Source organism: Typopeltis vanoorti, chromosome 13, assembly GCF_054136105.1.
Source record: "Typopeltis vanoorti isolate ZY-2024b chromosome 13, IOZ_Tvanoo_1.0, whole genome shotgun sequence".
NCBI lineage: Eukaryota > Metazoa > Arthropoda > Arachnida > Uropygi > Thelyphonidae > Typopeltis > Typopeltis vanoorti.
Window position 1 is genome coordinate 31,420,550 of NC_143561.1, and position 12,451 is coordinate 31,433,000.

The window sequence follows — 12,451 nt, forward strand, 5'->3', positions numbered from 1 at the left end:
GGGAATGGTAAATGAAAGTCTTCATTCTAGTAAGATTTATTTCAGTTATTCGGTCAGATCAGATGTTTGGATTATGAGAAAGGAATGCAAATTGGACCATGGAAAGGAATTATAGTAATCATAGAAGTTATCTTGTTTGGAACTGTTTTAGTGCCAGCAGATACAAAATTAAAAAATGGCTAGTTAAAGAATGTTCCACAGAAAAGGAAACATGGATAAAATTATGGTATGGGATATCTAAAAGGATTGCTGACATCTGCAGTATATTTGGAAGGAGATGTAGTTTTGAAAAGGTTTAGAGTACTGGGAGAATGATGAGAATTATCTAGCATTGTGGTAAATGGACAAATTCTGTTAGATGATTGCTGACTGCCAATATTTCATCACTTTATTTTCATGACTTTCAGCTTGACCTGCAGAATTAAAGTACAGATTAGTTATGAATATTGAATTCTGAGAGGAAGATAAACTTATTGTTTGGGTATTTTGCACGAAATAAAGTGGTGGGGGTGGTTATCCAAATTTGGGAGAGAATGAAGATAACAAATGAATGCAACAAAATGGCAAGGAAATTTTTTAACAGATCATAAAGAGGGGGATTCCAGGTTTAGCATTCACTGACACAGAAAGTGATCTGACAGATGTATATTTCCTATTGACAGAAGGAAGCATAGTTTAGGTAGCGACATTTCCATCCATGAAAGGTAATGAGTGGGCTTATGGTTAGATAATTTTTGTTCCCTAGTATAAGCTTTAATAATGCCATTTCAAAATTTAGTTATTAAATAATAACTAAAATGTTTTTATCAGAAACATCCATACCCATGGCAGGATTTGAACCTGCTGCCAGTTGGTTATAGAGTGGATACTCTGAACCACTTGGCCAATCTATTTGCTTAACAAGTGAGTTTTATAAAAATTTCTGATGAATGTTATGCTTGCATCATATAATTTAGGATACACAGAAATTAAATACCAAACTATTAGCTAACTAAATGATTAGTTAATGTATTTTAAAAAAAAATTAATGTAAATAATGTTTATATGATTTAGGTATCATTTCTTCCTCCAGTTGAAGAAGGATATTCTTGATGGTCGTTTAATTGTACCACCTGCTACAGCTGCTTTATTAGCTAGCTATGCAGTACAGTGTAAGTAATTTTTTCATGGATTCATATTTCCAGAATAATTAAATAAATGAAAAAAAAAATCTGCTAACTATATACTAGGTCTGACAATTGCATTCCCAAAATGCACATGTAAAAACTATATTTTCTTGCCTGTGTAGACTAGAGGTTATTATCACATTTGAAGTAATCTCCTTGTTCAGCAGTGCGCTTAAATGATATTGCCCTTGTTCAAAAACATTTCTGGAACTGGTTTTTAGGAAAGCTTTTTTATTACTGTTACACATAATGTTGGATGTATCACGAAATCTTCATCCTTTCAGGGCATTCTTCAGTTTATCGAACAACTAAAATTAGTAAGAGGCTAAGTCTGGTAAATACAGAGAATGTTCCAATTTTGTGGTCGATTTTTTTAGCCAGATACCTGAGAAGAGCTGTTGCATCATGTGCAGGAGCTTTATCATGATGGTTGATCCATTTGTTTGACCAAAGTTCAGAGCTCTTGTTATGAACAGCACATATCTTTACCAGCACATTTACCATTAATGTTATTGTGATGAAAATGAATCATCAGGCATTGTCATGATCTCTGATTGTAACATTCACACTTTTTTTTAAAGTCTTGATGAAATGTTTTCCATTCATGCTTTAATTTCAGGTCATGCTGAAAGCACCATGCTTCATCACCAGTAATAACCTGCCCCCCCCCCCCAAATCAATTTGTGAAGAAAGGTCAGAAAAACAAGTTGCTTCAGTTTCTTACAATTTGTAAGACCATCTTTCTAAAAATTTTTCTTGTTCCTGAATCATCTCTCCAAATCATCCTCACTGTACTTATTATAAAAATTATGGAAACAACTACCATGTGAAAGTAAAACTTAAGTTAAATATAAATCAAAATAATCACTTGATGTTTTGACCTTCAGATTAAAGTCATCATCTGGAATATATCATCATCATCATCATCATCATCAAATTCCTGCCATGTACCCTCAAGGGGTGTACAGGATGTGACAGTACTACATGAAAAAATTACATCATTACTAACTTCCTATCTACAATTTTCCTCCAAATCAGTCTGTTACTTGTGAAGACTCCAACATTATCAGATCTTATACTTCTATCGTCTAAGGCACTTTGTATCGTATCAATCCACCTATATCTTGGTCTTCCTCTGGGTCGTTTTCCTGCCAACCTGGCAGAGAACACTTGTTTTGCTAATCTTTCCTCTCCCATTCTATTTAAGTGACCATACCATCTGAGATTAGCTCTGCTAACGCATTCCTGGATGCTGACAATGTCAAGTTCTTTCCTAATATCCTCATTTTTAATATGATATTGCCATTGATGCCATCTGTTCACGCCTCTAATCTTTCTCAGGACTCTCATATCTGCGGTCTCTAGTCTTTGGTCAAGTGTTTTACTTCTGACCCAGCTCTCAGATCCATAAGTTAAAACTGGTTTGAACACAGTCTTGTATACAGCTAATTTAGTGTTCCGACTAATTTCTTTCTTATTCCATATGAATTTATTCAATTGACTTCCCACGATACCAGCTTTGCTGATTCTGTTGTCTATTTCTATATTTAGTTTACCATCTTCAGTAAAAATTGTGCCTAAGTAGCTGAAATGTTTTACTTGTTCCACAAGTTCTCCATTCACAACACAGTTGACATTTTCAATGATTCTGAAAATAGAAATATAGAAATAGACAACAGAATCAGCAAAGCTGGTATCGTGGGAAGTCACGATACCAGCTGGAATATATATATATATATATATATATATATATATATATTTACACACACACACACACACACTCCTTTTTTTTTTTTTTTTTGATCAAATTCAGGTCAATGGTTTTACGGTTGACCAACTCAATGTAACTTTAGCATACCATGTAGATTGTAGTGTAGATTGCTTCTTTGTATATATGTATGTATTCCAGATGATGGCCTTAATGTGAAGGCCAAAATATTGAGTGATTATTTTGGTTTATATTAAATTGGAGTTTAACTTTAACACCATGGTAGTTATTTCCATTATTTTATAATTAATTCTGATCACCGTGTAACCATGAAGGAAAGGATCTTCACTGTACGCTTAATCCTCTTGTCAGATTGAACTGATTACTGCACTAGTTCCACATTTTCAGTGAGTTTGTCATCACCCAGTTCTTTCTTCATCTATTACATTTAACCATCCCTGCCTAAACCTCTTAGGCTATTCAAATATGCTAGACATTTTCATGGTATTATCATTGTAAAACTTCTATTAGCATGTCTAGTGTTTTGCTTGTGTTTTTCCTAACCTTTCAGAAAACTTGATATTCATTGTGCAGTTCTAAATTCTAGTTACCCATTTTTTCAGTGAAAGCAACAAACACAAATGCGCAGATTCTACCACAATTTAAGTTACTAGTTTGATTATTTTGATTACTTAAGGCAGTTGTATAGACACTCCAAACATGCACAATTACAGGTTCTTCCTGACTTGCCATATGTGCAATTGTACAATGCCATTCTGGGAATTTAATTGTCACACCATCTATGTTGCTTTGTTCATTTAGAATTAAACTGTGCTTGCATATAATCTAGCTATTTTTACATTAGTATATATTTAAAGATAATATAATCAGTCACCATATTTAAAACTTGGAGATTTGTGACATAAATTTAATTTTTAGAGCAAACTTAACAATGTTGGTATCTTCACATATTAACAAAAAATAAATAAAAGCAATGAAATGCAGCAGCTAACTGGAACATGAATAGCAGATCAGAGAGAAAGGTGCAAGCAAGATTTGCACTAGTCATTTGACCTCGGCTAAGTCACATAGTTCTGTTTCAGTCCTTTGGTTGTGTTTCAGAGAATGATTTCTCTAAATTAAGAATGTTTTTTCAAGCTCCTTATATTCCTTAAAAAAATCTTTTCCTATGAAAGATTTTTCTTATGAAACACTAGTCTCCTTCCAGTTTATTTTTTGTTAGTGAAGACTTTGTGCAGGACATTTACTGGTAAATCAGCTCTGCTTTTTTGTACTGTATTTTTGTGTTCCCATAGTTAAAATATAACTAATGTTTCATCCTAGTCATCACAGTAAATGCTATTGCATGAGCAGGCCTTAATGATGATTTTAACATCAGATTAGGGAAGTTATTTGATGATTGTTTAATTGGTACTGTATAACTGACATTTTTTTCCTTTTAAGAGTGCCTTTGAGATATGGATAAGTAAGTTATTATATCATCATTATCATTATTAATCCTGCTACATTAGCTTAACTCTGTTATAGAAACACATGTTTTTGGATGATCTGACACATTGCTTTCAGTCATTTCCTAGACTTAGCTGTCAATAGCATATTTTTGCAGTTTATATTTTTAAAGTCTTTGGCTTTGAAACTTTCTTGTCTTTTACATATATAGTGCTACTTTTTAAAGCTGATTAAGGGATAACATCAAGTAACTTTTATTCCATTAATTAACATTGTCACAAGTTGAATAATAACTGATACAAATTCAAGGTATACATTTTTGGTCGTTTTTATAGATAGAAATACACTTTTATTAATACAGACCAGTATTTTACAAATAAACATTTATTAAAACCTACCAGTTTCGCCAGCAAACTGTCTGGCTTTTTCAAGGTATTACGGAGATATGAAAGTAAATGCAAATTAAAAGGAACATAAAAAACGTTGTAAACCAAACTAGTATCTATGGTTACACGTTTCGCGTGACAAAGATGGCTTATTGTTCTTATTCATTATCACGCATGCGTGTTTGTTGTAGACTTGTAATGTGATTACTGGCTAGCTGTAGTTCAGATTGATTGAGAGAGAGAGAGAGGATCAAGTTTTTCCACGAACTGTTGAGAATTATACCCTGATTTCTGTTGAGGTTTCCGCCGGTTATTAGTACTATTGTGGCTTCCTTAAATACACGATGCCTGTAGTCGTCATCAAGATATGGCATGGAGCTGTTTTGCCAATCTATCGTGTGGTTAGACGTGCAGAAATGATGTGCTAAGCCGGAAGAAATGCTTTCTGCACGTCTAACCACACGATAGATTGGCAAAACAGCTCCATGCCATATCTCGATGACGACTACAGGCATCGTGTATTTAAGGAAGCCACAATAGTACTAATAACCTGCGGAAACCTCAACAGAAATCAGGGTATAATTCTCAACAGTTCGTGGAAAAACTTGATCCTCTCTCTCAATCAATCTGAACTACAGCTAGCCAGTAATCACATTACAAGTCTACAACAAACACGCATGCGTGATAATGAATAAGAACAATAAGCCATCTTTGTCACGCGAAACGTGTAACCATAGATACTAGTTTGGGTTACAACGTTTTTTATGTTCCTTTTAATTTGCATTTACTTTCATATCTCCGTAATACCTTGAAAAAGCCAGACAGTTTGCTGGCGAAACTGGTAGGTTTTAATAAATTTTTATTTGTAAAATACTGGTCTGTATTAATAAAAGTGTATTTCTAACTGATACAAATGTTAAGATCTACTATGGCAGAACCAAAAAAAGTGTGCCATGCAAAGCTATCATTAATTGATGTAAAGAAAACATAAGTTGGAAAAATAAATATTACCAAGATGCAGAAGAGGACATGCAATACATTCACAGAATGTAAGAATGTAATGAAATGTAATAACTGTTGTCGTAATGAAATTTCTCTTTCTCTTCTCCCCCCTCCTCCTGAATGCTGGTAGCTAGCCATAATATTTACCATATCATGGGAAATATTATTAACACATCTATAGGTAGATTAGGTTAGTTTTTTAAATCTGTTGCTGATTCAAAAAAAAAAAAAAAAATCAAATCTTCTCAGCTGTTTCAAAAACTGTTTCACTGCTGCAGCAAATACAAAGTTGCAGTGAAACAGTTTTTGCTTAATTCTGTGCTAGATGTAAAAGGCATGGTGAGTTTAAACTGCCTGACCATAGTTGTGATAAGTGATATTCTTCAAGTTGGATTGACAGATCTCCTAGTTCATAAAATGACAGGTTGCAAGAACAAAGAACCTTGTATAATCTGTATGTTGGCCAGGATGGGATGATTGGAGGAACATTTGTTGAATCTTTTTGGCATTGTAGCCATTAGACAGGAAGGTATGGTGAATAAAGTAGACTTCAATTGTGAGGGAAGCTTGTTCAAACACTGGTTCAAGACTCTGTTAATAATGCTTTTAATAACACCATATTATTGAGAGGTAGAGTAAGGGTGAGTTTGTGTATGTCTATGTGTCTGTGTAAGTGGGTTGGTTTTCTGTAAATTGAGAAAGAAAAGGTGCTGTTGGGAAGAAGGCTTAGAAAAGGCAGACTATTGTTACTTTCTTTTTGTATAGTGTACAGTATTCTGAGGGTGCTTACTGTAGAGGTGGAGGAGGAAAGAGTAATATGTCAGAGAGAAATGTAGGCTAAATGGAGAACATATCATCATTAGCTTTCAGATATATGATTAGTGAATGACAGTGTCAAGAATATGAATTTCAAAATGCTCCAAATAGAAATTGACTAAAGAAGTAGAGAGGGGAGAGCTATGGGTGTACCTTCTGTTTATTTATATATGGTGTCCTTCCAACTGAAGTAACTGGTATGGATGGCAAATTTACTATTAATATTACTATAAAACTTTAACAAAATTCAAAGATTCATTGCTGGATGATTAAACACTCATTTTCCTTATAATGCTACACATGGATACTATTATTATTTCCATGGAGGTTACGGAATCATTAGACTTATAGTGGGAGGCCCACTCAACCAGCAACATGTCTGTCATAATGAACTTTTAAAGTTATTTACACTCTCTGCATTCACAATGCATTCCACTTACCAACAACTCTCCACATAAAAAATCTACTCCTTACACACCCTTCTTCGCCACATCTTTATACAACTTACAGAAATGGCCTCCTGTTCTTCCCATCTCAACATCCACTCTTTCTATGATTTCTTCTGTATTAATCTGGTAGAATCCCTTAACTAACTTGAAGGTCTCTATCATATCTCCTCTTTTCCTCCTCTTCACCAAACTCTGTATTCCGTATGTCTTCAATATTTCAACTTTCTTTTATATCTGCATTATGTGCTTTAATATTTTAAGATCTTCAGCTATAATTATATTATCTGTTTTATTTAATTTTTTACATATACCTTGTAACCATTTGTAAAAGTCATCAATTTCTTCTTCTTTTCTTTCCTCGGCAGCATACACTCCAACAACAGTTAGCTTGCTTTGTTTAATTTTAATCACACTTTTATTTTATTCCAGTATGTATAATGAATTATTTTTCCTTTAAATGCCAGCTTTTGCACATATTTGTTTGTCTCCTCCACCATATATATGATATAATAGTTATTAGTTTCTTTTGTTCCTTTAAGTTTCTTTTTTTTTTTGTTTCTGTAAGAACTGCAATTTCTATGTTTTCTTCATTTAAATTTATATCTAATTCTTCTTCTTTATGTGCTATGCTTGTAATGTTTCATGTAGCATATTTCATCACATTTTGCTTTTTCCAAAGCTTTTCCCTTTTTTTCCGTTAATTTCATTGAGACTTGAAAGTAGTGTTTCCCTATGCTGGGTTACTAGCAAGACGATAGGTATCCTAGTGGTGGGGCTGCCAACTTACAGTAGCTAGACTTGCCTATATTAGTAGGTAGTGGAAACTACAGTTTGAGAGGAAACCCCCCCCCCCCCAACCCTCGAATTTCTCTAATAGCACTGGGGTGGGGTGCAACTAAAGAAGCAACTAACAATTTAGTATCCTTACAAGTTATTTTCTTGCTTTCATAGTTAAGTCTCCCATTATTGTTAACTCTGTTATTAAAACTTGGTGTTAATTTGCACTTCTAAATTTTGTTCACTCGTTTTTCTGCATAATGTAACAATCACGCACAAGCAAACTACTGGTTTGATTAGTTTGATATGACTCAAGCAAGTTTCAGGAAACTAATTCTTTTGTTATAGAGAGTTATAGAATTTATTCAAGTTTAATTCATTAAAAGCACAGCATTAATCCAGTTTTTAATATTAAGATATATTTTGCTAAAAAACTACTTAAATACTGTGGTATTGATTATAATTTTATTTCATCATGGAACAATTTCTTTTGCCAGAACTTGGCTAGTATTAATCAAATACACTATTATTATTATTATTAAAAGAGGCTTCCAGGGAGTCAGGGACTCATTGAGGGAGGCCACATATCACTCACACCACATCGTACCTTTTCTTGAATTCATTCATGTTATCTGCCATTCTAATCATGCAAGGCGAGGGAGTAAAGTTTCTATTTTATACACTTTATGAAAGAAGAAGAATTTACTCTTTCCACCCGTTCTTGACTATTCATTGCTACTTCCACAGATGTCCACTTGTTCTTTTCCAATAGAATTCTTCATAGAATAGAATTCTATGAAGAATAGAATTCTTCATAGAATGAAGAATTCTATCTGCCTCTATTCTGTGTGATCCTTTTCAGAATTTGTAAGTCTCTGTTATACCTCTTTCTCCTAACTATACACTCTAATAAATACGAATTCTAGTAGAAAAGAAATCAGATTTAAAAAAAAAAAAAAAATTATAATGACAGTTGGCAGCACTGTCGAACCAACAATGACATAGTATGCTAGTGATTCTCGCTCTCTCTCTGTCAGTACCAGTTTCTTGTCAGAAGGTAAACACCTGTCAAGTTATTGTGTTTTTAGTAAGTGTATGCCTGGTGTGTTCATCACTAAAATGGAGAAGCGAAGTCTTGAACAACGTTGTGCATTTAAGTTTTGTGTTAAACTGAATAACAGTGCTAATAAAAACCTTCAGTAAAATTAAGCGGGCATGTGGAAATGATTCTTTACCATGTGTTTAAATGGCACAAGATGTTTTTGGATGGTCAGACCACACCATGGTCTTGGAGTGGTCCACTGATAATTTGTATGTGCTGGAGTGACTGTCAATCAAATTTACTACAAAGGCATCTATAAATGGTTGCAAAAACATGTCTGACAGGTGTGTGCAAAGATTGCTAATGTTGGATCTTTCATCACAGCAATGATGCACCTTCTCATTCTGTGGTATCAGTTCATAAGTATTTAGCCAAAACATGCATTCCAGTAATGGAACAGCCACTGTACTTGCCCAGCTTGTCTCCACGTGACCTGTGTTCCTTTCCCCAAGCTCAAGACGAAAGGTACCCATTTTGAGACTGTAAGGTAAACATGGCCCCTGTCACTGCTCACCTCCAAAGAACTGTGATAGGGGCCATAAAGAGCTAACAGAAGAGGACTCAAATCCTGTTATACTATACATACAAAATGCACTGGTTGGAACCACTGCATTTTGTATGTAGAGAGTTACTTTGAGGGCAGCCACGACGTATCAGACATTAATTGAATGCACAATTTTATACAAATTTTTCTCATTACTTTTCTGCTAGACTTTGTATTTGCTAGTGTCTGTAGTTAACAGATTCTCAGTCCATTCTATAATCTACAATTCTGCAGTTCTGATATCATCTTTAACAATCTATTATACCCTTTCCACTCTATCTGCATCACCTCTGAAACTGGGAGATCAGATCTGTGCACATTAGTCCAGATAAGATTGTATCCAAGCCTTGGAAAGGGGCAAAATGACTTCTTTATTCTTACATGTTACTTGTTTTAGCATCGCAATTATACTCTGATTAGTATTCACAGTTTTTGCTATATGATCCTTAAACTTCATCTTCCTATCTATTAAAACACCAATATTCCTAGCCTAGTTAGTTTCTCCTTACATAATCCTGCAAATATATGCCATTGGATATCTCATTACACTTACACCAAAGTGAGTGCATAACTTTACATTAACTAACACTGATGTTTTAAGGATACTTGTGACATAAAGACTGAATAATATATGCACATAAACACAAGAAAGATATTTAATTAACCGAATATGGTTAATTAAATATCTTTCTTGTGTTTACGTGCATATATTATTCATTAACTAACACTGAACTGACATGTTCACATTCCTACAGTTCCATCTTCTTCCAATTATTCTGTAAGTACTACATGTCAGTTGTATTCCTAATTACCCTGACTTATAGCTGTTTGCTGATTACATCAGGAAATAGTTGTATCACCTGTTAAATTCTTCCCAGTATCATGAATTGAAAGATTGAGTAACACCGGATCAAGGACTTATTCCTGGGTCACCTGGTTACTTTAAATCTTAAAGACTCCCATCCCCCATACACCACTTTAGCCATCCTTTTATCTAAGCTAACAGTTTAAAATCCAATCCAATATCCTCCAACTTACACAACAGCCTTCCACACTGTAAAAAGCTTTAGCAAAGTACAAAAGTACCATGGTGTATCCATTCCTCTTGTCTAACTCATCCGTGAAGTTATTATAGATGAGCAAGTTACTTAAATATGACCTTCCCTTAATACATGTATGCTGTTCGTTGCAAATTATAGAAACTCTGTCAACCCATTTGTGTATTTATCTAAAAATTGAGACATAAGTGGAAGAATTCATCATAAAATATTAATAACAGAATCACTTACGTTTAATATTTCTATTTCATTGTCAATACAGTTATTGAAAAACTCTAAAAATGACAAAAATTTAATAGAAAGCACATGATATTATATGCTAGAGACATTAATAGATATTCGAAATAAATTACAATAAATCAATTTAGTTAATTATTTTTAAATATTAGCAAAATTTAATTACAATTAAGGAATACATGATGGTAAGTATTAGTTAATAAAACTTCCTAAAATTGAGAAATTTTCAGACAATCGCTTCTGTTCAGATTTGGGTTGTGAATGTGTTCTTTTACTTTGTAGAGTTTTTTTTTTTTTTTTTTTTTTTTTCCTTTTTCAGATTAACGTTCAAGTCTCTTTCCATCCCGTTTACAAACCTAATATATTCTTTATCTCACCAAAGGGTAAATATCCTCCTCTAATCTAATCCTGGAGTTTACAGAATCCCCTGCTCTTGTGGCTTATATTATTATGGACAAACTGGTTGATCTGCACAACTTCATCTTGAAAAACATCAAGAATACATTTCACTTAAAGAATCCAACAAATCCGGTTTAAAAAGCCATGCTTTATCTACAAAACACAGGATTCAGTGGAATAAAACCAAAATGCTACACAAAAGCTACTTTCTTCTGGAAAGACTCTACAAAGAAAGCTGTGAAGCACACGTTCACAACCTGAACAAAAGCAATTTCCTAAAACCTTCTCAATTTTGGGAAGTTATATTAACTAATACTCACCTTTCATGTGTTCCTTAATTGTAATTAAATTTTGCTTATTTAAAAATAATTAACTAAATTAATTTATTGTAATTTATTTTGAATATCTAATAAGTAAATGCAGATGGAGCTATTCTCCTGCAGCCCATATTGCACATAATATCACGTGCTTTCAATTAAATTGTTGTTTTACAATTGTCAATACAATTATACTACCTATAATTGTATTGACAATGGCTATGAAACTTAGCTAAAATTTAAAAATGAAAATATTAAACATGATTCTGATATTAATATTTTATAATGAATCCATCTGTGTATGTGATATCTTACCAACTTTTCCAAAATCTTTACTACATTCCAAAGATATTGATAGATCAATTTAGACACCTCAGTCTTTTGCACCAATATTATGCAATGGGATTATCATACATTATTTCCATTCTTTATGCAATCTTCCCTGTGCTGAGACTCAAAATTATACAGGCAGGTCAAACTGGCTGAACTCTCTTTTAACATTCGTGCTAATATCCCATCAGTCCCTATTTCTGAATACATATTCAATTTATGCCACAGTTCTCATACACTTGCATTTCTTCCTCCACTGTAGACATATTCAGTGTTGCATTCACAAGCTTGATAGCTTTTAGCAAACTGGATGCCCAGTTAAACAATCTCTTCTGCATCTGCCACCCAACCACCTACATAGTATTCACATGAACAATAGTTATTCTTTCACATTCATTCTTTCTTTTATTGCAACATAAGGAGAGAATTCTTTTAGGTCTTCTTCAGCTAGCAAAGCCTTTTTTTTTTTTCATATTCTTACTTATCTTTCCATACAATATATATGTAATTCTTCTGGCCTGTGCCTTATCATTTCCATAATAGACGTCATTCTTGTGTACACTAAAGGATGATATGGAAGAGATATGCTGTATTCCTTCCACATAATCTTTTTTTAAAGAATATTTTGCTTAATAAAATGTCACATCCATTTTATTCCCATCCTGTTTATTTTTTTAACTCTAGGGACAC

The 12,451-nt window shown here is 33.4% G+C and overlaps 1 protein-coding gene across 1 annotated transcript in view; it reads left to right on the top strand.

Annotated features, from left to right (window-relative positions):
- The window catches only part of Ptpmeg (protein tyrosine phosphatase Meg), a 558,329-nt gene that overhangs the window by 126,472 nt on the left and 419,406 nt on the right, over positions 1-12,451 (top strand). Inside the window, exon 6 of the mRNA XM_090403197.1 lies at positions 1,054-1,151. Within this exon, the coding sequence (XP_090259323.1) occupies positions 1,054-1,151 (98 nt within the window). The remainder of the gene's footprint in view (positions 1-1,053; positions 1,152-12,451) is intronic.